This window comes from Perca fluviatilis, chromosome 8, assembly GCF_010015445.1.
Source record: "Perca fluviatilis chromosome 8, GENO_Pfluv_1.0, whole genome shotgun sequence".
Lineage (NCBI taxonomy): Eukaryota > Metazoa > Chordata > Actinopteri > Perciformes > Percidae > Perca > Perca fluviatilis.
This window is the reverse complement of record NC_053119.1, coordinates 18,798,555-18,820,924: the sequence shown is the minus strand read 5'-3', so window position 1 is coordinate 18,820,924 and position 22,370 is coordinate 18,798,555. Positions and strand designations below refer to the sequence as shown.

Genomic DNA, 22,370 nt, shown 5'->3' with positions numbered 1-22,370 from the left:
CAACCAGCAGATTACTTAATAATTGTGTGCTTTTGTTTATTTCTGTAGACCAAAAGCATAAAAAAAGTTTCAATTGTTTTTCTTTACTTTAATGGTAATTTGATCCTACGTTTCACTAGTATCCAGCCAAGTAGATAGTTGTGGTTTATTTGTTGAGAGAGAAAACAACCACCTAAAATAATCCACACAAATAGTCCATTATGAATAATCACCCCTTCATCTACCTGTATGTCTAGTATTTGCGTGTATTTTCTTCAACGGGGCATTTTTGCGAACAAAAGAAGACATTTCAGATCTTGAACGTCACATACAGTAGATTATGGGTTTTGTGGGTCAACAGAGATAATATTAATAACATCGTAATGAAATGGGACTGATGACTCATTTGATGGTATCACACACCTGCAGAATCAAAGGGAAGACAGACAGCCTGATGCTTCACATTTGAGCTTTAAAGGCTTCACATCCTCTACTCTAGTTTAACTGAGACCTTTCGGCATTTCTTATTTTCATCCTCATCCCTTGTTCTTCATTCATTTCCCAGAATCCTCATTTTCTAGCTCACCCACCTGTCTTGTGTCATTGGCACAGGGACGATCAGATTAGAGGTTTTGGCATGTGGCAAGGACGCAGACACACTTGTAATGAAAATGATCCATATAAAATGTACTTTGCATCTCCTTGAAATTCCATTTGGCTGCCTAATATAATATTAATATCATAATATCAATATAATAAATCTTTTAAGTCTTTTCATTTGCTTTTTAAGTTATACTTGCACATTCAATATTTCTGTCTGCCTGTATTTGTTTGGCTGATTGTGTTCACTGCTACAAAGATCTATTTTCTCGAGGGATGGGTAGAATTGTTTAATTTAATTGAAATGATCCAAATATGACAGAAGGTTTTCATCATGAGGACAGAAGTAAATTTGATTTGAAATTTTATTAGGTTGAGGCAGTGAGTCCAGTGTTTGATGTTGGTTTCCTGTCACCAGGAGGACAGATAAGGGGATTCTGCACATACCTGTTGGCCCTGCTGCAAGTGTATAAATGGCAACCTCGACCCTTGTAGCCAAACACACACACACACACTCACACACACACAGGTTGGCTCTCAAGATGAGTCACGGTCAGCATAGTGGTGAGATACTATGAGCGTGATTAGTTTTCTAAACCTGAAGTGAATCCTTTTTGCACGGATTGAATAGTTTTAACATTCTCGATGGACGCAGCACTCATGGTGAGTTCCTGTTTTTCCCCTTCTTAATTTAATAAAATAAAGCAGTACATTTCTTGATATATTCAGTGATATATGTTCTGGTTTCAGGTGTCCATCTCTCTGCTTGGACTGGCTCTTGTCCTGCTCTCCTTTCCTGAGCATGCTTCACTAAACAAAGTATATTCCAACACCTCAGGTAGGATTTCTGGTCCATTATTACAGATAAGACCAGATACCTGGGAGCTTTTCTAACTGTCTGTGTTTTTCCTTATGTCAGGAACTGTGTATCCAGGATCTGTATTTGTGAAGGAGGCTCTTCAGAGGGCGCTTGAGCTGACTGATGCTGCTTACGCCCGCACAAGTGAAAGGTAAAATTGACTGGATCACTGTGGAAATATTTTAGACCCACTGCAAAGCATAAACCATAATTTAACGTCTATTAGGCATTGTATTGGTACTAAAAATAAAGCTATTGATATTTCCAGGGTTAAGAAGTCTCAGTCTGAAGGCGCTCTAAGACCCAGCGACCTGCTGGCTCAGTTTAAACAGACTGATGCCAGAACCAGGACTCAGATCCAGGCTGCAGAACTGTTGGACAACACAGTGGAGCTGATCAGAAAGATGGTCTACACTAATACTATGGTTCAGCCCGACCCTCAGGGTATCAAACCGCAACATAACACAAAACAACACATAGATGTGTCTGCACCTGTATGTCTACGAGCACTACATCTAGTACTTGTCTAACATGCCAGGCCCTCCTTACATGGGCTTTTAGTAGGTTCCATGCTACAGATGAACATCTTTTTTTTTTTTTTAACTGTCCCCTAATTTATCCTCATATACATCATACGACAAAAAGCTGTTCTCTTTTCCACTGGTCTAACCTCAAGACAAAGACGGATCCTACATTTACAGTGTGTTGTGTTTACTGTATGTTCCCAAAGAGCTGCTGAGTGAAGGAGACATGAAGAATCTGCTGCAGGTGACTGGCTGCTCCGCTGAGCTGCAGAGACCCAGCTGTGACACCGACTGTCTGTCTGAGCGCTACAGATCCATCACAGGAGAGTGCAACAACAGGTTAGTGCTCACACAAAAGCACGAAAGCACTCCTCTTGGAGGGTTGTCCAGGAAGGTAAAACTCAAATTATAGGCAATTTAAAATAGATTTGATTAGATTTTGTGTTGGTTTTTGATAACTGTGTCTGTGTTCTTGTCCTGTTTAGACAGAATCCTAGATGGGGGGCTGCAAACATCCCGTATTCCCGCTGGCTGCCTGCAGAGTACGAGGATGTGTGGGGGATGCCCAGAGGCTGGGACCCAGAGCACACCTACCATAACGCCACTCTGCCTCCAGTAAGAGTTTTGCAGCAGCACCCAGTCATCCTCTGTCCCGCCAGCTGCTGTAACTCCTGACTTTGTGTGTTGTCCAGGTGCGGCTGGTGTCCCAGGAAGTGCTGTTCACTCACAATGACAACATCTCTCTGGACTCCACTCTGTCCCACCTGCTAGTGGAGTGGGGTCAGTGGATAGACCACGACGTGGTACTGACGCCTCAGAGCCCCAGTACAGCCGCCTTCAAGACAGGAGCTGACTGCACGCGCACCTGCAGCCGGGACACGCCCTGCTTCCCCATACAGGTGCACTTTACTATCAGCTGCTTCTCAGTGTACCTGTTTTTTGGCTTGATAATCACGCATGTTTAATTTTTTATGATAAGAGAGAACTTTTATTAATCTTCAAATAAATGTTTGTGCCTAAGATGCTCGATATACATACTAAAATAAATATTTTAATTGTTTGAATATTCCATATATGCATACAGTACATAGTATAAATACAAGATACACACTAAAAGAAATGAAAATATATTATTAATTCATTTAATTTAATTACAAGCAATGAATAATGTATACAACAAGGTATCTATGTTACAATATTACTATGAAAAAACTATTTTTCTGGTTGAAACAAGTTTGTTTTCCCCTCATCGTTGACTATAAATATAATAAATATAAATAAGACCTCTCTCCCCCAGATTCCTCTGTCAGATCCTCGCAATGGCTTCCAGAGTTGTATGCCTTTCTTCCGCTCTGCTCCCAGCTGTGTTACTGGAGTCCGGTCTCATCGCCAGCGAGAGCAGCTCAACGCCATCACCTCCTTTGTAGATGCCAGTATGGTTTACGGCAGCTCCACCAATCTGGCCTCGGATCTGAGAAACCGCTCCTCTCCCCTGGGCTCAATGGCCCTTAACTCCCAGCGCTCAGACCAGCAGCTGGCCTACATGCCATTCCTGCCACGCCTGCAGGCTCACCTGGACCCCTGCGGCCCCCGAAACGCCACCACCCTAGGGGCATTAAAAAGATCCAGGCGCCAGGAGAACGCCACATCCTGCTTTCAAGCTGGTGAGCGAGTAAATGTAATGAGTTGTCTGTTCTCTGCAGACTTCAGTGGAGCTGTTGTTTATGATTTATGTTTCACAGGTGATTCAAGAGCTAATGAGCATCTGGGAATGATCGCGCTGCACACGCTCTTTCTGAGAGAGCACAACCGGCTGGTCAAAGAGATGCACCTGCTCAACCCTCACTGGAGCCCTGACACACTTTATCAGGAGGCCCGCAAGATCATGGGAGCCATTCATCAGGTATCTCTAGCTGCTTCCAGCCATTCCCCTCCTGAGCATTCCAAGCACTCTGACCTGCTTCCTTTATCTTTCCAGATCCTAACATGGGAGCACTACCTGCCGCGGGTCCTCGGTGAGAGTGCCATGTCTCGTCTGATGCCTCCCTACGAGGGTTATGATCCCGAGGTGGATCCTAGCATCGCGAACGTCTTTGCAGCTGCCGCATTTCGATTTGCCCACGTCACCGTGCGGCCAGTGGTGACCAGGCTAGGGCCAGGATACACCACCAACTCCCAGCATCCTCCGCTGCCTCTGCATCATTCACTGTTTGCTTCTTGGAGGGTCGTGCAGGAAGGTAAAACTACGATGCTGTCATAAGTTCAACTCAAATTACATGCCGTTTACTAACCTTATCGGTTTCTATCTATCTGTCTTTTTTTCTCCTGGTGTGTCAGGTGGTATAGACCCTGTGCTGCGCGGCCTGTTGCTGTCTCCGGCCAAGCTGCAGACTCCAGGTCAGATGATGGTGGAGGAGCTGACAGAGAGGCTGTTTCAGGCACAAGGAGGGATGCCTCTGGACCTCGGGGCCCTTAACCTCCAGAGGGGCCGGGATCACGGCCTGCCTGGTACCAGCTATCTTACTTCTGGCACAGTACAGTGTTAATGTATTACTTTCTACTGAAAGTCTCCCGCTGACTGTAAACAAGATTTGTTTTAACAGACCAATGTATCATCTACCTGTGCGTTTACTTTAAAGTACTGTTGTTGTTGCTGTCTGTTCAAACTTGAAAAGTGAGAGAAAAGAGTTAGTACACTCGAAATGTCAGTATGCATACTAAATAATGCTTGATTTTGATGCAATGTCCCACCATGCAATGCACACAGGAAATGGAGGAGTTTCTCACAGCTGCAAAACATTTAAAATAAGGTGGGGAAGGTGAGAGAGCAACAGAAAAATGTAGGAAAACAAAAAGAACGGCTTTAATCTTTAAAAAAAAAAAATCTTTTTACTTCCTCTTGGAAAGTTTAGATTGGAAGTGAGATTTTCTGTTTTTACTAAACGGTACAGAAAGATGATTTTTTGTATGTGTGTGTCCTAACTCCAAAACAGTACACTTTGATAATGAGTTCAGTGCATTCTGTATACAGTAGTAAGTCAACATGCACAACACCAGACCTCTGGAACCTGAACACCAAACAAACGCAGCTGTCGTTCCTGGTGTTAGTAACATCTGTGGTTTTGAATGTCTGCTGTGAAAGAAGTGTGTTGATTCAGGTAATTGAATCCCTGTATTAATTGGTCTCCCCTCACTTCCTGTCCGACCTCCCTCCTTCAGGATACGGCGCATGGAGAAAGTCCTGCAGCCTCTCTGTTCCCAACACTACATCAGAACTGGCCGTAATTCTGAGTAACTTCACTTTGGCTCACAAATTCCAGCTCCTGTATGGGACGCCACACAACATCGACGTGTGGGTGGGGGCCATCTCTGAGCCCGCTCTCCCCGGAGGTCGAGTCGGACCACTGCTGTCCTGCCTGCTGGCGAAACAGTTCAGAGCGCTGAGAGACGGGGACAGGTGAAACTAAATCCTCTGGTGTAACATTATGACCATTACAATGCAAGAAGAGGAATCTAAATCTTTTGTCTCCCGAGGTTCTGGTGGGAGAGGGAAGGAGTGTTCACCAGCACCCAGAGGAGAAACCTCCACACAGTCTCTCTCTCCCGCATCATTTGTGACAACAGCCGCATCACTCGCGTCCCCGCTGACCCGTTCTCACGCACCGAGAGGCCAGAGGACATGCTGGCCTGTTCACACCCGCTCATCCCCCACCTCGACCTCAGCCCATGGAAAGAACCAGACACAGGTGAAGAAGTGGAAAAGCAAACACAGTGATATCGGATATCGGATTTGTCTTGTTGTGTTTTCACATGGACCTGCCTACCCTCTCATCCAGATCCCAGCTGTGGTCCAATACCCAGGATTCAATATGGCTACTCCCTTCTCTGTGACTCTGTGATTCTGTACCAGTGTCACTCTGGCTTCAAGCTGCTGGGATCTTTATCTGTCAGCTGTGATCCAAACAGCCAGCAGTGGAGCCCCACACCCCCAACATGTCAAGGTATGAAGCCTAAACTAGGGCCTGGTGACATGGCTGGAACAGATATCAATATATTTCTAAAGACCAGTGCATCACAATGTGGCTTATGTGTTCAAAGTCACATTTAACAAAATCTCGTGATGGTGAGGTTGAGATTCAGATGTGAACCATAACTCTTTAGTTAATTTTAGATCTTGTAAACCGTAATCAGCAAAACAACCTCCTAACAAGTCCATTCATTAGCTGTTCTGGAGCATTGATATCATGTTTTTGCCTGATTTTTGCAGATATTAATGAATGTGAAGAACAAACTTCTCTCTGCCCACAAAACCTGGAGTGTCTCAACATACTAGGTTCATTTACTTGCTCAGGTTGGTTCAGATCATTTTATAATGCATGTTGCCCCTTATTTCAAGCACATTTTCTGCCTATTTGAAATTTGGTGCCAAATGCTTTTAGTGTGAAGCACTTTGTAACTTTTCTTTTGAAAAGTAGATTAATCTTTCATTCCTTACATTGCTGAGACATTTAAACATGCACAAGATAAAAGCATCTTTTATTTCCCATCCTAAACGTTTCTTCACGTTTGTGTGCACTAATCCAGAAACCACCTCGCTGTCTGTGGTCTCTGTCGTCACTGCAGTGATGGTAGTGATCGGTGGTGTGGCCGCGCTGCTGATGATCATGTTCTGTTATCGAAGGTAAGTCGCTGATGATACAAATCGATTTTATGGACACAATCTGGGTCCAGATTTAGCTATTTTATACAAATACTACAGGACTGCCTACATTTTCTGTAGTAATCTTTAAAACACTCAACAATTACTAAATCCTTGTACGGAACAAGTATAATAGGGTCAGTTTCAGCAAATATGGCAGAAAGTTAGTTTTATAAGTCTTACCTACTGCATCCTTAAGTAAAAGTAATAATACTACACTTTTACTATTACCGGTATATCTGATGTTTCTGGTTCAATATTGCCGCTGCATTAATGTGTATGTTGTATTTTACTAAGGTAGATGTTTAAGGTTGTGCTAATTTTGCCTACTTTATATAATGTTGGGTAGTTTAATATACAGCAATGCATCATATTCTATAAGATTATCATGTTTGTAGTTTCGCTGTCCTGTGAGAACCCCGCATCTCCAAAAAGTGATCCATGAGGGCTTTTAATTAGTTCTATTTAAAAGAAATAGGAAAATCTTTTCAAATTCAAAATCACCAAACTTGGAGATACATGGTTTTCACTGGACAGGAAGGGTATATAAAAATGCTAATCTGAAAAGAAACAAGTCACTAAAGCTGAAAGACAGATGTAGTAGAGTAAAAAGTACAATACTTGCCTCTGAGATGTAGTGGAGTACAAGTTTAAAGTTGCAAAAAATGCTCAACTAAAGTAAAAATACTTTGAATTTCTTAAAAGTATAACTCTAACGTTTAAAAGCATATTTAGGACAGAAGGTGTACAGCCCCTGGTGATGCTTCGAGCAAAATTTCATGTTGTGTCGAGCCTTCTTAGTGTTTTAAAAATAGCTATTTTAAGGCTAGCATAAGAGTGCCCCTACCACTCCCATCTTAAATATGCTTTTAAACGAAAGTTTGACTTGGGTACATTCACAAAAAGACCCTAGGTTGCATTTTGGCGAGAGTTACACTTTAAGTACAGTACAGTAAGACTAAATGCACTTAATCATTCTACCACTGCTAAATCCATACATATACAAGTGAAATTTATGTTATTATAAATTCATAATTAAACATAACAGTAGTTTTAAAGTGAAATATAAATAACTAAATGTCTCTTTTGCAGATATTTTCCCAAGAAAGAAGAGTTAGTCAACGCTGGATGTTGCCAGGGGAAAAGTTAAAAAGAGTTTGGTTGAATTTTGTTATAATGTTCCTCTACAGAATGTTAAATGAAAAATATCTAACGGTCTTAATTATTTTAAATTGCAAATATATTGATGTGTGGACTTTCTGTCTATAGTAGTAGAATATTTTGTCTTGTTAATTTATAATAGCCAAATGGCACAAAAGCTGGACAAACGTTTTACATTCATAAGTATCCCTGTTGTTGACCATTCAGCATGACGTGACATGCTCACATGATCGCATGTTGACTACACATTATGTGACTGACCAGTCCGATGGTGCTCATTTATTACCTACAAGTCAAACTATTGATTTAAGGTTGTGATCTGTATGATGAGACCATGAAAACAGAATATCAAGCTTACAAAAAGTCCTTTCAATCCGGAAACTAAAATCTTACTGGAATGTCTGATATAAAAACAGATTTTCATACCATGAAGCCACTCTGAGCTGGATATCGTCTCAGTATCCGTGTGCCTGATTCCTGCTTACAAACCTGTTAGGTAACTGTGTGTTTCATAGCGTTGTGTATCGGGGTGACCGTTCCTGGCCATGACCTTAAAGGAATACGCCACCGTTTGTTGAAATAGGACTTATCACGGTCTACCCTGGCTGTAGATAGGTGGGCCAATACATTTTTTGTCTCAGTGCAAGTAATTAGGTTGTTTTTTGTCTTTTGTTGGCTCACTTTTACTCACAACATGCTAACCGGCAACATAGGATTCCATTCACTATGCTAAGCTAACTAGCGGCGGTTCTGCCGGTGTTGCACTGGACTAAAACCATGCATGCACAAAAAATGCGTTGGCCCACCTATCTACAGCTAGGGGAGACCGTGATAAGCCCTATTTCAACAAATGGTGGCGTATCCCTTTAACCTAAAGCCAAATCAAATCAGTGTTGTGCCCTAAGAGAAATAGGTCTCTGTGTTATAATGAATTACAGTGATGAGTCATTCCCAATCTCAAATTTCAAAGAGCCAATATCTAAATCAAACCAGCTGATTCATTTATCTGCTATCAGATTTTGTTCAAACGACCTATAAATTAAACACAGTACAAAGGTGATGTAGTGAGGCTACAATGCCTCGACTTTAATGGAGTGTTTTAATGATCAGTACACTGAGGTTAGGAACCTCAAAGCCCTAAAGAAGGGATAAGAAGCAGTTATTGCACTTTCAGACAATATTCTTCATTTTTGCCTTCAACAGACAGTTTTCTGTCAATGTGGCCATATAATAAATCGATATTCCGAAGTACAACCAATATACATTGTATAATATGGCTCTACTGCATTCATGGAAAGTCATTTATGGCTTTTACTGTATGTGCACACTCTTCATTGCAGACGTGTGAAACTACAGTTACAGTGCATATTGCAATCACTTGTATTAAAGCTTGTTCATTTTCTGACTATATTGTAAAACTGTCACTATTTTGAGCTTGGAGGTGTCATGACAATATTTCTGATTATAAAGTACAGGTCAGGCTGACATGAAGCTGTTTCATGTGTGTTTATACAAGGCATCTAGAACAGGTATCAACAAAATTAAGGCCATGGCTGAGACAACAGTCTGTGGTGTTTGAGCCAATAACAGAGTAACTAAGATATGCTAGTGAGCATTATATTTATGTAAGAATAAAGATAACAACCCAAATAATTGTTCTGTGGAAACCACATGGATACTGTCAATCTCACAGTAGAACTATTACATTACATAGTTAAATAAGGATGTAATACTTGAGGTAAGAGACCAACTAAACTCTCTACACTGCTTTCATGCATTGTGCTTATCTTTTCAACAGACTAATCACCTTGAACAAAATACATAGAGTATTTGTATTAACATGAGAAGTTGTGTGTACTCCACCGGGGAGGTTCAGAACACAAACAATTCTCCTCACCTGGGAGAGAATAACTAGAGGCCTGCAGTAGAACAGAAAATATATATTTTACATATCTGGGAATAACAATATCTTTTAAATCATGTTATTTTCACTTCTTTCTGGCTGTGCTGGTTCAACTCTGTCTTATTGCATAAAAGTGACACACAAACATTTTCTGCTTCCCTTGTTGATGGACCTCTGCTGCAGCGCCAATACTGTACAACCCCTGCTACAAAAACTGATCCAAGACCTGTTTGTTACCACAGTTTAACCCTGACCTTGAATAATCAACATCATGCCGTCCTGTCGGGTGTTGCAGAGGACTGTCAGGTCTTCTAGCCCTGGTCAGTGAGGTAGAAACCTAACTTGGCCACAGTCATCTCTCTGCGGAGACGCATCACCTCCCAGAACATCTGCTCCGCTGGACACACACACACACACACACACACACACACACACACACACACACACACACACACACACACACACACACACACACACACACACACACACACACACACACACACACACACACACAAAAAAAAAAAAACACACACACACACACACACACACACAAGATACAACATGTCAGCTGTCTGAATAAAACCCTTGTAGGCAAAGCAAGAAGCAAAGTAGGAAAACAACCTATACTAAGAAAACTATATAATATGTTAAATACATGTTAGTGTTTACTTACCATCGTGTCTCACCAGGCCCTGCTGGATGTAGCGGATATAAGTAAAAAAATTGCAAACTGCCGTGATCTAGAAAGGTGAAATTAGGACGAGGTCACATGAAGCAAATTAATAGCAGTGTGTCTAATGAAGGTCACAGAGATTAAGAGATAGTTACCCGTGTTCGGCTGGAAGGAGAGATGTAATAGTAGCTCCCCTTGTCGCCAAGTTTAATGCGATGTCGGCAGAGGCGCGAAATGCCGCTTAATGCACATTTTCTACAAACAGATCAGCTGTCAGACAATTACAGCTACAAGACGTGGATACACAGTGTCACCGTTTTATCACAGCAAACATGAGTTACATTCCATCAGGTATTATTAACAAAGAAACTTGGGTAACTTTGAAGTAAGACTAAATAAGTGAGACCATACATTTTAGTAGAGAAACAGCAGCAACAAAAAACAATAGTGCACAATCAAAGAAAGTTAGTCACAGGAAGAGGAAAAGGTTCCTTAACGTATATCCAGACATGCAGAACTCATTTTACAGATTTGTTTACAACTTTTCACATGATGGATAGACAGACTTCATTTCATGCTACAGTACTTTGTGTTAGTGGAAAGCTGAACAGGTGATTGTTCCTGAGAGGACTTACGTCTCTATTGCTGCCCTAAAGCCACTGGGAAAAAAAGATTTTTTTGTTTTTGTTTTAAATCAGACAGAGATTAGAAATGTGCCCGTTGACTAAACCCCTCTCAGATACGTACTATGACTACTATCAGGGGAGAATACAAAACCAAAGAGTGGATTTTCAGTGTTGACTTAGCCATTGTTTAGCAGTGAATGGTGAAAGAGAGGACAGGATGATTGATGATATAGTATGTAGAGATGATAACTCACTTCGGGCCGCCACACTCAATAGCTGAGGCTTTAACCATCGGTAACGCTGACATGGCAACAGGCTCGATAGTCAAAGAATTGTTTTCCACTGCACTCTGCACCAGCTGCGACAGCTGTGAAGAACAGTAATATATTATGCTAACATAACCTTAACCACTGTAATACAACAAATGCAGTGGTGTTGTGTTTACGTAAAGAAACCGTGAGATTCTGACCTCAGATCTTGTGAAGGAGAGGCAGGGTCCGATGTCTTCTCTGTAGATGCGACTCAAGAAGGCAGAGGAGCGCTCGACACTTGGATTCTCCTTCCACATCAAAAACTCTGCATACAGAACGGAGTCCATCTGCAAAAAGAAAACAATTCATCACTCACTTATTAAACGGTCTGTCTGATGAGTAAACTACAGTCCCTACCCCCCCCCCCCTACATAAACCTGTTAAATTACAGATGCTTGCAACCAAACAGATAAAATCACATTTTCAAAATAGAGACAGGTGAACTAGCTAACTTATCCAATAGTGTAAAATACTTTAAAGATACTCTAAAGGTAAATATGTGCTTTGCTTTTCAGCTTAAGAACGATGGATTTTTACCAACAGCTGAAAAGTTTTGTAACAAGAGAGCAAGACCTCCCAGCAACTTTAACACATTTACATTAAAACATTGGTATTGATCAATACACCTATAAACATCAGCTGACAAAATGTTAGTTATTTAGAAAGTTAATTGTACAAAATGTATCTGGCTTCACCACCCAACGCATACATTAAAACAAAAGCAACACAATTTAGGAAAGACAGAGAACACAACTTTAAAAGACATAAGTGCAAGAACAAGAGTCTAAAGACATATAGAGAAAGTAAGTAAGGAGGCTATGCATTCACTTTTCAACCTGCACCTCCCTGTATCTTCAAAGTTAAGCTTCTGTCCCTGCTGCAAACTTTCAGCTGCACAACCAGCATATTTTCACAGTCAAATGTGAGTACCAACTCTTTCCAAACCAGTGAGAAGCCATAAACATTGTTGAGCTTCACATTGTTGTGTCAACCATAGGTGTGTTTCACTAATAAGTTCAAGCATTAACATCCAGTCTTAACTAGAGAGCTGTTATCTTTTTTTTTTTAAATGCTAAAAACTATCAGGTCCATGTCTGTCTCACAGACACTTTGAAAACAGAAGAAACACATTTAGTTGATGTCGCTCTGGCCAACCAGAGACTAACGCTCTCAGACTAATAATACTTTATCAAGAGATACAGTGTATTATTGTCACTTTGTACTGAGGAGGAAGGAATAACATGCTCATTTTCCCATAAAAGCATGAAAACAGATGCAGAAAACAGTCTGCCAGCAACTAAATGCAGTTACCTGTCTGCTGTCAGTGCCCAGCTCCTCCCCCCGCTCCTGCCAGAAACGGTCAAAGGTCACACTAACAGACTGGCCAGGAACCAGGCAGAGTATCAGAGAGAGGAGAGCAGGAACAGCAAGCTGAGAGAGGAAGAAAGACCAGAGACAGAGAGGAAGAACGAGTCAGGGAAAGGTTAGTACTGAGAGAAAAGAAAAAGCAGAGAACTACAAGTGACTGGAAGCAGGAACGAGGGGTAGAAACAGAGAAATGCATAGAGGAGCAGTGAGGCAAATGTACAAACTTCATTCAGGTTACCTCTCGGTCCTCTTTGGCCACAGGCTGAATGGAAACTGAGGAGGGTTCTGGTTTTCCAGGCGAGGATGGAAAGCCACCACTTGCGCTCTTGTTGCGCACGTGACCCCCAACGTGTTTGTACGCTCCCCTGGTTCCTGATGGCTGCAGCTGTGGATGCAGCTGGCGGTTTGGTGAAGATGGTGTTGATGTCAACACCAGAGTCTTGAGCGCCGTCACCTCTGCTTGCAGAACATCAATCTATGAGCCAGACAGAAAAAATACAGAAGAAGAAAAATATAGTACAAATCAGTTCAATTCAAAAATAGTTCAGCTGCTTTGAAGGAATTAATGGGACAAGGGGTCAAAGGAAAATCACTCAGCTCATAAATCATCATCATCTTAAGTTGCTGAACTGCAGTACAGAAACAGAGAATCAACATCACACACCTTTCCCTGAGCCTCCTTCAGTTGTTTCTCCGCGGCTGCTTGTTTGACGTTAGCTTCATGCACCATCTTGTGAGCTTCCTGTTGTGATGAAGATTAAAACAATAACACAAGGTCTGCTGTCCATCTATAGTAGGGGTTCTCTAATTTAGGGAGCCGGCATATGATTGAGGGCCGCACACAAACAAACAAAATGTCTTTTCCATTTCAGTTCCACATTAAACTGCCGAGTTGTCCACCGAAATCGCTAACATTAGCATTAATGACAGAACGTAACTACTGCGATACACGCAAGATGCCACTAGTTGCCATGCAACCAGTAGCTTTCTACAAGTTGTCATTCCTAACCTGACAGACGCTTGTACTATATACTATGACTTTTTCATCACATTTAATGGCATTTTTCATGACATACTATATTGTGACATACTATTGTGAAAAAATTAAGTTTGAAATCTCTGAACAGAAGCATAGACTGTTAATATTAATGGACAACGCATCCGGTTCGGCGAAGTGCTGTAAATGCGGAAGTGCCTGAAACCTGAATTCTATCTGAATTCCAGCAGGGGGCGACACGTGCGGTTGCAAAAGAAGGTCGGTTTCTGTAGAAGTCTATGAGACAGAGACCCACTTCTCACTTGATTTATTACCTCAATAAACATTTTCATAATGAGTTCATGGTCTCAATCGCTAGTTTTAAGTCTTCTGCAATACAGAATGATGTTAATTTTTTTTATTATGGTCTCATTGATTTTAAAATTGGCGATAAAGCGGGGGGTGTTTTAGGGCGTGGTTATGATGTGATTGCCAGTGAAAGTGTGTAACGTAACATAGAGTGTAAGGGCTCCTCCCTCACTCCTCCCTCTCGTCCAAAATCGTCTGCAACCAGGATGGCTGCGTCCGTAACGGCAAACTCGACGATGGATAGCAGGGGTCCGTTTCAGGAAGGAGGTTTAACAAACTGAGTGTAACCCTGATGTCTGAGTTGATTTACCCTGAGATGGGAAACTCTGAGTTTTCAGTTTCAGAACAGCTGATATGAGTTGGTTCAATCAACTCGGAGTATGTTCACGCACGCGTACCCCCACATGAATGGAGCCATGATTCTCCGATTCACCATGGTAACAACCACAAACAAACGGGTCGGCGGAAATACTCATGCGCACAAACAGCGAGTTTGAACATGCATTTCGTTAAAAAAGCAAGACAGCGGCTGCTGCTGTAAAAGAGAGAGAATTGGTGTGGGAGAAAATTGCTGCTTGAGTCAATGCGTAAGCATTAACAGTGTATTAATTTCATATTTAATCACAGTTAACTTATAATATTACTGGTGAAAACTGGAATTGAATTACACCTATAATTTCATTTAGGTGCAATCCTGTGGGCGAAAAAGTAAGCTAGTACTAATCCCATTCTGAGGCTGCAGCACCATGATCATTAACAGAACTATAATGTATAATCATTTATTTCTTTTTAATGGCTCTCACTGGTTTGTGTCCAGTGAACACTACAAAAAGGTTTAAAAAACGTTTCAGAGCGAGTCACACTTTTCTGACGGCTCTGCATACAGTGGCTTTACTATTACAGTAGGTGTTCCGCATCACCAATGTTGTAAAGAAAACTGCTGTTTGCAAAAAACGTAATGCGACACAAAGAATCTGCTGGGATGTTAAAGCCTGTCCACGATGGTTGAGGTTAGTGATATGAGGACGGATAAGGTATCTACATATCTAATGGACTGTGATTAAAAAATCCCTCTCAAATTGGTTATGTGGAAATGAAAATACATCTATAGTCAGGACTCAATACAGACGTAAACTCTCTGTGAATTAATACAGCTTTTTCATCAATGGGATCGTCGACAAAAGGACATGACATGTTTGAGAAAAAAATGCTTTATAATCTGCTTAACATAAACCAATACGTTTTTCTATTCAGATAACAAACTGCATTAAAATGCGCCTGACACAGACTGAATGAATGAATGAGGAAATGAGTGAGAAGAAAACCTACTCCCGACCAGGTTAGGTTCACAGACTCAGTTACCATAGTAACTGACTCTGAGGTTAAGTTACCTCTCTTTCTGAAACGGAAAACCCAGAGTTTCCCTCATCTCAGGGTTAATAAACTCAGAGTTTTCACTAAACCTGCTTTCTGAAATGGACCCCAGGGCCCTATTTCAGGAAGGAGGTTTAACAAACTCTGAGTGTAACCCTGATGTCTGAGTTGATTTACCCTGAGATGGGAAACTGAGTTTTTGTTTTTAGAACAGCTGATATGAATTGGTTCAATCAACTCAGTGTAGGTTCATGCGCGTGCGCCACCACAATAAAAAGGCAGCATGAATGGAGCCATGATACTACGATTCACCATGGTAACAACCACAAACAAACTGGTCGGCGGAAATACTCATGCGAACATACAGCAAGTTAAAAAAAAAGCAACACAGCGGCTGATGCAAAAGAGAGAGAATTTGCGTGGGAGGAAATTGCTGCTAAAGTAAAGGCGTATATTCCAATATAGTGTATATTATATTAAATCATAATTAGAGCCTAATATTACTGGTGAAATGGTATTGAACCTATAATCTATTCATTTAGGTGCAATCCTGCGGACGAAAAAGTCCTAGTCCTACTAATCCCATTCTGAGGCTGCAGCACCATCATTATCAGAATTATAATCCATAATCTTTTATTTCAAAGGGTTTACATCATTCACCTGCAATACTGTGGAACTCCTTTTAAAAACATTTAAAACACGTCTCAGAGCGAGTGACACTCTTCTGACGGCACTTTGCTACAGTGGCTTTACTAAAATGCTCCGCATCACCAGTGTTGTAAAGACAAATGCCGTTTGCAAAAAAACGTAATGAGACACAAATAATCTGCTGGGATGTAAGAGCATAGATGGGTGACATTTGTGATATGAGGGCGGATAAGGTTAGCCTATAGGCTACATAACTGATAGACTGGGAAGAAAAACGATACCGCTCAAATAGGAAGTTATCTGAAAATTTAAATGTCGGGGCTTCAATCATCTCCCGACGTATGTTTAACTCTCTGTGAAGTAAAGCAGCTTCTTCATCAACGGGATCGTAGACAAAAGGAAATGCCATGTTTTGAGAAATAAAATGTTTTATAGTGTGCCTAACATGGTTAATAAACCAACATAATTTTTTTTTATTCATGCCGATAACAAACTGCGCTAAAATGCGCCTGATACAGACTGAATGAATGAATGAGGAAATGAAAGAGCGCTGTGTCAGAGGGAGGAGACTAGAGAACCTCAAGGTTTCGTGACGAAAACCTGCTCCCGACCAGGTTAGGTTCACAGGCTCAGTTACCATAGTAACTGACTCTGAGGTATCTCTTTCTGAAACAGAAAACCCAGAGTTACCCTCATATCAGGGTTAACAAACTCAAGTTTTCACTAAACCTGCTTTCTGAAATACCACCCAGATCTCCACAAACCAATGGGTGACGTCACACATGTTCTGTCCATTAATATACAGTCTTTGATCAGAAGATAAAAGATAACGGTTGATAATTCACTAATGGTGAATGGTTATCTGTTTAAAAGGTTATCTGTTAGAAAGTTAAAGCAGTATAAGTGGTTTTTGGACACTTGGGGCAGCAAAACAAGCTGAAAATACAACATCAACAATATCACAACAACAGCAACAACACAGAACAAGCTTTTGTTTACTTTAAATTCATGTACATCTGAGTACATGTAGGTAAAAGTGTGTTTGTATGTATGTGAATGTCTTTGTGTACATATCTTGGTTTTTATAATAATTGTATTTTTTTAATGTGCAAAGCAAATAAATAAAACAAACATTCAGTGGTTCCAGCTTCTCCTAGGTGAGGATTTGGTGCTTTTCTCAATTTTATATCATTGTAAATTGAGTATATCTCGGTTTTAGACAATCAGACAAAACTAGACACCTGGAAAATCATGATGAACATATTCCACTTTTTTCTGACATTTTATGATAATTAAAATGATGGTTGCAGCTCTGGGGCCAGAAAACCAAAACAATGACAAGAGGCTAGAACTCTCTATAGAGGGGGGGGAGGGGAGGGGAGCTGACGAGTCTGGTGATGATTCTCTGTGGGTTTCCCACTACAAGCGATCCCTTTCACATCACACACAGTCATCTGACCGGATTTGATCCACTGACTATATCATAAAATGTATATTATGTTACATATGTATAATATGTGCAGATTTAAACTATTCCAGCTGAGGGTTTTCTAGTGAACCCTCATCTCAAAATGTGTTGTTTCCCTACAGTGAAAAAGTTGAAATATTAGTGTTAAACTTGCAGTAAATGTTTTCACTGCAATGCAAATTGTGAATATGAAGACTCATGATGTATCACAGCATCATGTCCCTTCCCTCATTATCAGGGTGTAAGTGTAAAATTCCCTGTGCAGTCAGCAGAGAGCAATGATTACTGCTTACCTCAAACAGACTGGCAGTCAGCTCCTCCAGCTCCTGCTCCAGCTGATTCCTGACCTGCGACAGACGCTCACACTCCTTGTCCTTTAGTTTCAGTTCCTGAGATGTATAGGAGAAAAGGTCACAACCAAATTTAACGAGGAAGGACATTTGCATTGTCAGCTTTTTTTCAGGTCACACAATGCTTTGTGTCTGTACGCATTAGCATAAAGTAGGTTACAACACCCTCTTTGCAGCGTCCAGCTGTTCCCTGAGGATCTCTGAACCCTTTTCTCTGATTTCTTTTTCTTTGATCTCCAGCGAGGAGCTACGATGCCGAGAGAAGTCGCCATGGTCCCTGCCTGAGGTGGGCCCAGCCTGGCCTCCTCCCTCCACTCTGGACTTTGGCTCTGGATCCAGATCTACTAACCTTCACACAAGCAGAAATACAATCAGTATTGTTAGTGAGGGAACATAAAGGTTCCATGTCCACTCCTTAAACTGGGTTGCTATAAATACAGATTAGGGTTGATGTGATGATAATGACTGATTACCCCACAATTTGACTGTACTGTGTGCTTTGTGTTATATGTCATTGTGTGTTTGTTTTAATTGTGGCCATCAAGGGGCTTCAGATGTTTTTTCATTAACAAATAAATAAACAGAAAGTGACCCTAATGGAAGGGACCCTAATGAGGAGCATTAAACCACTACAGTAAGTCATCATTTTTATACTTCTTATACTTATACTATACTATATGTTATACTTTTAAGTGTTTCTGATATTTTGTCAACTCCATTTATAACCAATGTTTCAAAAAAAAAAAAAAACTGATATCTGCAATTAAGACAATATTGGCCAATTCATCAGCCCAGATAATATATTGGTCATGAAAGAAGTTTATTGCAGGGATGTTAAAACTGCATTAGTTTTAGTTATCCATACCTACTAAACAACTGCAAATGAGTATCGTATTTACTATTATATCAAGGATTAGGATTCCAAATTTGAAATACACACTTTAAAAGTTTAAAACATTAGGCTATACCGAAAAACAACACTTTATATTTCAATATAAAGTTCATTAAGATGTTCAGTTTTATATGTGACAGCAGAATTGTGTCTGACAACATCAAAACATCTTCTTCCATAGCTCTAATTTTCTAACGGAGTTAATTACCTCAGAGGTACCCCAGACCACAGCTTTAGACCCTCTGCTGCTGCATTAGCAATCCCAACATTTAAAATTAACATTAACTGCGGTGTCGTTGACCCACAATGTTCATGCTCAAAGCTGCAATAGCTACCCATAAACTATAAACAAGGCTTTTAGCTAGCTAGTTGTTAGCTAACAGTTATAACTTTTAGTCCGGAGAGGTTTCCCCTCAGTATCCGCCCTTACCCTGTCAGTGTCCAGGACAGCAGATATAAACCTCCTACCCTGTCTGTGTATCAGTGCCAGGTGTCAACTTCTCGCCTCCAGTAGTGTCCTTCAGTTGTTGTTGTTGTTGTTGTTGTTGTTGTTGTTAAATTAACAAATACTTATCTGACAGAGCTAACGTTAGCTGGTTTCAGTTAAACTAATCTTAGCCGATTTAAATCAGCGGAGGAATGCGGACACTGACGTAGACAACCGACAACCGCAGCGGTCTGATAGAAACAACAAAAACGATTTAAAAGTGTAACGCCGACTTTAACACTTTTACAACCATGTCCTTCGCTGTTTCTTTTCTTAACCCCGTGTCCTTACTTCCAGGCAAGAAAAACGAGTGTCCCAAGTCTGTGCTACGTTTGCGACTGTTTCTCACCGGTCACATGACAGCGCCTCCACTCCCCAACGCCCTGACCACCGACAAAAGACAAAACACCGGCCCGGAGCAGCAGAGAGCACCGCCACATAGTGAGGCCCACATTCAAGATAACATCCAGCATCTGTACAGTATCGCATCATATGGTTAGTTTATCTAAGTGGATCATGTTTGTGAGGCTCTTACAGTTAGGACTACAAAGAAAACTTGGGGTTTCAAGGCCCAACATTTTTCATTAAACTTAAAATTATTTCAATGTATCATTGCCTGATTTTCCTGCTGGGAGGCCCCAGGGCCATGGACCCCAATAAAGTTACAATATGTAACATAACATTTTCGCATTAAATGTCTAAAAACGAGACCTATATATAGAGAGAGTTATATGTAGAGTTGTGTACTTATATTATCCCAAATGTTTATGTTGTATATAGAGTTGTGTACTTATATTATCCCAAATGTTTCCAACAATGTTCAAACCCAGAGAAATCTGTAATCTTATTCAAAGGTAACGGCCGGCTACCGTACAATTGGTCGCCTGTCAATGGCATCATATCCCCATTGCACATGCGTCAGCTGTGTGGTTGTCTGCCAGAAGCTGTTATAAATTGATTTTTATCCAGTTTTAAGCTACATTTTTAATTAATAATTTGAGTAAACACAGAAATTAAGCAGTGTGCAAAATATAGTCCAAGCACAGCGCTAAAACATTAAAGGCCTTTAAACAGCATTTTACAGAAGGTTTCTCTTTAAGACAGAGGGCGAGATTGAGTAATAAAGCAGGACCAACCTTCAGGCCCTTATCATTTCAGTTGATAAAAGTTTCAATTGAAGCACAAGCCAAATAGCATAGCCGAAAGCCTAAGCTTAGTTTCCAGCTTTGAACGATTGGTAGTCCAGCCGTGCACAGTATTAGCCAGCAAATAAATATATAGTTTGCATTTTTTTCCCCAACTAATTCCATGATAAAACATATAAAAGTAAAAAATTTTAGTGCAATCATGCAAAATAATCCAAACTAAATAAAGCACTTTGGTTATAGTTAAGTGAATTTAACAAAAAGGAATCCTAATTTATCTATTTCCCATAAAATAAAATATCTTACCACACTAGAGCTAGATTGATAAATCGGTCGATATCATTTGTACAGTATCAGCCTCTATGTTGACCAATAAGTAAAAGGTTCTTTGAGTACGGTCAGGGACTTTTCTTGCATATCATTGTTCATCTCTTTCTCTTCCCTCATTTCCTGTCAGCTTCCCACTGTACTCTATAATAAAGGCAAGAAATAACTTCAAAACATGTCCTGATCTGACCCGGCAGTAGGCCCACAGACCGAAAACATGTCTCTCGGTCAATGCTGCATGGATGCTCTTCACTACATTTGTCTGATGGCTGTAATGCAGAAAAAGACTTTACATGCAAAACAAGCCTTAGATAAAATAATGCATTGTTGGAGTTAAACTAGTGACTAAAAAATAGTCTTAGTTGCTAGGTTACATATGTAGTCATTTGCCTTGACCACCTTAATGTGATGGTCACACACAAAGAATGTATGATGAGAAAAAGTTTGGCTTTACATCATGACTAATCGAACCACATGAGAAGATTTTTGTTGTTGGATAATTGGGCAAAATTAGATGATAACAGTCTCTTAGGTGACTGTGGTACCAATATTGAAGAGAAAATACTGAGAGTGAAGCATTTGAATCCTTTATATACAGCCATTGTGGTAACATTTAGGAATACGGTCAGGCTACACTTTGGGAAACACCTTCAAAATTACCTGAAACCAGTCATGTTCAGCCAATACAGATCAAACTCATCTCCTTTTGACACTCACCGTCCAACAGCACAGCCTTCCTCCTCAGTTTCCCTGCTGCACTTGTACACGTGTCTGGCGGCTGGCTGTCCCAGGACATCAGGTGTGCCGAAAAACACAGAGGAGGAATATACTGCGATTCCAGATCTCCCTGCTTTGAGGATTTCATATCCTGGGCTGGCTGTTGTTGAAGACGGTGGAGAAGAGGAAATCTGGACACTGTGAATTCCCTCAAAAGCATCCATGTCTCTCTTTCAGGAAGTGCAGAGACTCATCAGAAACTACTAGATGTCTCCACTGAAGTTGTTAAATGCTTTTAGTGCCATTTAAATTCAATGATCCTGATGCCTGTGGGTGTCAAGCACCTACAATGCAGAACACAAAGTTACATACGGCAACTTAAAATCACATGAAAATTTGATAAACTCCACCAAACAAACCTCAAAGTCAAAGTCTTTCAGTAACAAGTGGACAAGCCATGACCGCTACAGTGTTTGAATAACTGACACACTTCTTTCCTCTCCGAATACTGCAGAGCTAGAGGAGCTCAGACTCTTTTATTTGCAGATTGTCATGCTAAAGGAATTTGTTTCTTTGTGTGATATCCAGTGTAAACACAACTTACTTTAGAAACAGTATCATGCAAGTATCACACACATGGTGTGTGCGAGAGACTTAAGCCAGGATGATTTAAGGAAAAAAGAATACACAGAATACACTTACCAAAGTGTTCAAAGCTGACCCCCAGTTGTTGCCAGAGCATCCAAAATCTGTCAAAACTGCTGAAATTGTGCTTTGATAATCTCAAGATTGAACTCTGTCCGCACTCCGCCTCGTTGTTGGTCTCCTGGTTAGACAGGAAGGGTTAATCACTAACACCTTCTGGCCAGTTAGAGTCCAGCTGTACACATTTCTTCCAGCAGAGGGGGGGAGAA

General features: G+C 40.8%; 2 protein-coding genes across 6 annotated transcripts; one reads left to right on the top strand and one right to left on the bottom strand.

Annotated features, from left to right (window-relative positions):
* The first annotated feature begins 814 nt into the window (after nt 1–814).
* On the top strand, nt 815–9,307 carry epx (eosinophil peroxidase). Its single transcript, XM_039808710.1, has 17 exons — nt 815–1,242; nt 1,330–1,417; nt 1,499–1,589; nt 1,707–1,882; nt 2,169–2,301; nt 2,448–2,577; nt 2,655–2,861; nt 3,260–3,626; nt 3,705–3,865; nt 3,941–4,199; nt 4,300–4,470; nt 5,182–5,419; nt 5,497–5,708; nt 5,799–5,963; nt 6,230–6,313; nt 6,547–6,643; nt 7,754–9,307. Exons 1-17 carry the CDS (start codon nt 1,225–1,227, stop codon nt 7,809–7,811), a joined length of 2,655 nt encoding a protein of 884 aa, XP_039664644.1. The 5' UTR covers nt 815–1,224; the 3' UTR covers nt 7,812–9,307.
* On the bottom strand, nt 8,880–22,297 carry rab3il1 (RAB3A interacting protein (rabin3)-like 1). Of its 5 annotated transcripts, none has more exons than XM_039808735.1 (13): nt 22,159–22,297; nt 21,457–21,800; nt 18,054–18,237; nt 17,832–17,927; nt 13,368–13,445; nt 12,942–13,178; nt 12,647–12,766; nt 11,494–11,622; nt 11,279–11,391; nt 11,034–11,057; nt 10,554–10,653; nt 10,399–10,465; nt 8,880–10,122 (listed from the first exon to the last, which is right to left on the bottom strand). In XM_039808735.1, exons 2-13 carry the CDS (start codon nt 21,678–21,680, stop codon nt 10,037–10,039), a joined length of 1,458 nt encoding a protein of 485 aa, XP_039664669.1. In that variant the 5' UTR covers nt 21,681–21,800; nt 22,159–22,297; the 3' UTR covers nt 8,880–10,036. The 5 variants fall into 5 exon arrangements, with proteins under 5 accessions (XP_039664669.1, XP_039664671.1, XP_039664670.1 ...); XM_039808737.1 differs by having other exon boundaries at nt 12,647–12,682; XM_039808736.1 differs by lacking the exon at nt 11,034–11,057.
* Nucleotides 22,298–22,370: the final 73 nt, after the last annotated feature.

Coding starts and splice junctions, on each gene's coding strand:
- epx (XM_039808710.1), top strand. Junction 2,302..2,447: donor ACAGGAGAGTGCAACAACAG/GTTAGTGCTCAC, acceptor TGTCCTGTTTAG/ACAGAATCCTAGATGGGGGG. Junction 5,964..6,229: donor CACACCCCCAACATGTCAAG/GTATGAAGCCTA, acceptor TGATTTTTGCAG/ATATTAATGAATGTGAAGAA.
- rab3il1 (XM_039808735.1), bottom strand. CDS start 21,680: ATGGATGCTTTTGAGGGAATTCACAGTGTCCAGATTTCCTCTTCTCCA. Junction 13,446..17,831: donor TGACTGCCAGTCTGTTTGAG/GTAAGCAGTAAT, acceptor TCATCACAACAG/GAAGCTCACAAGATGGTGCA. Junction 10,654..11,033: donor TTTAGGGCAGCAATAGAGAC/GTAAGTCCTCTC, acceptor ATCTGTTTGTAG/AAAATGTGCATTAAGCGGCA.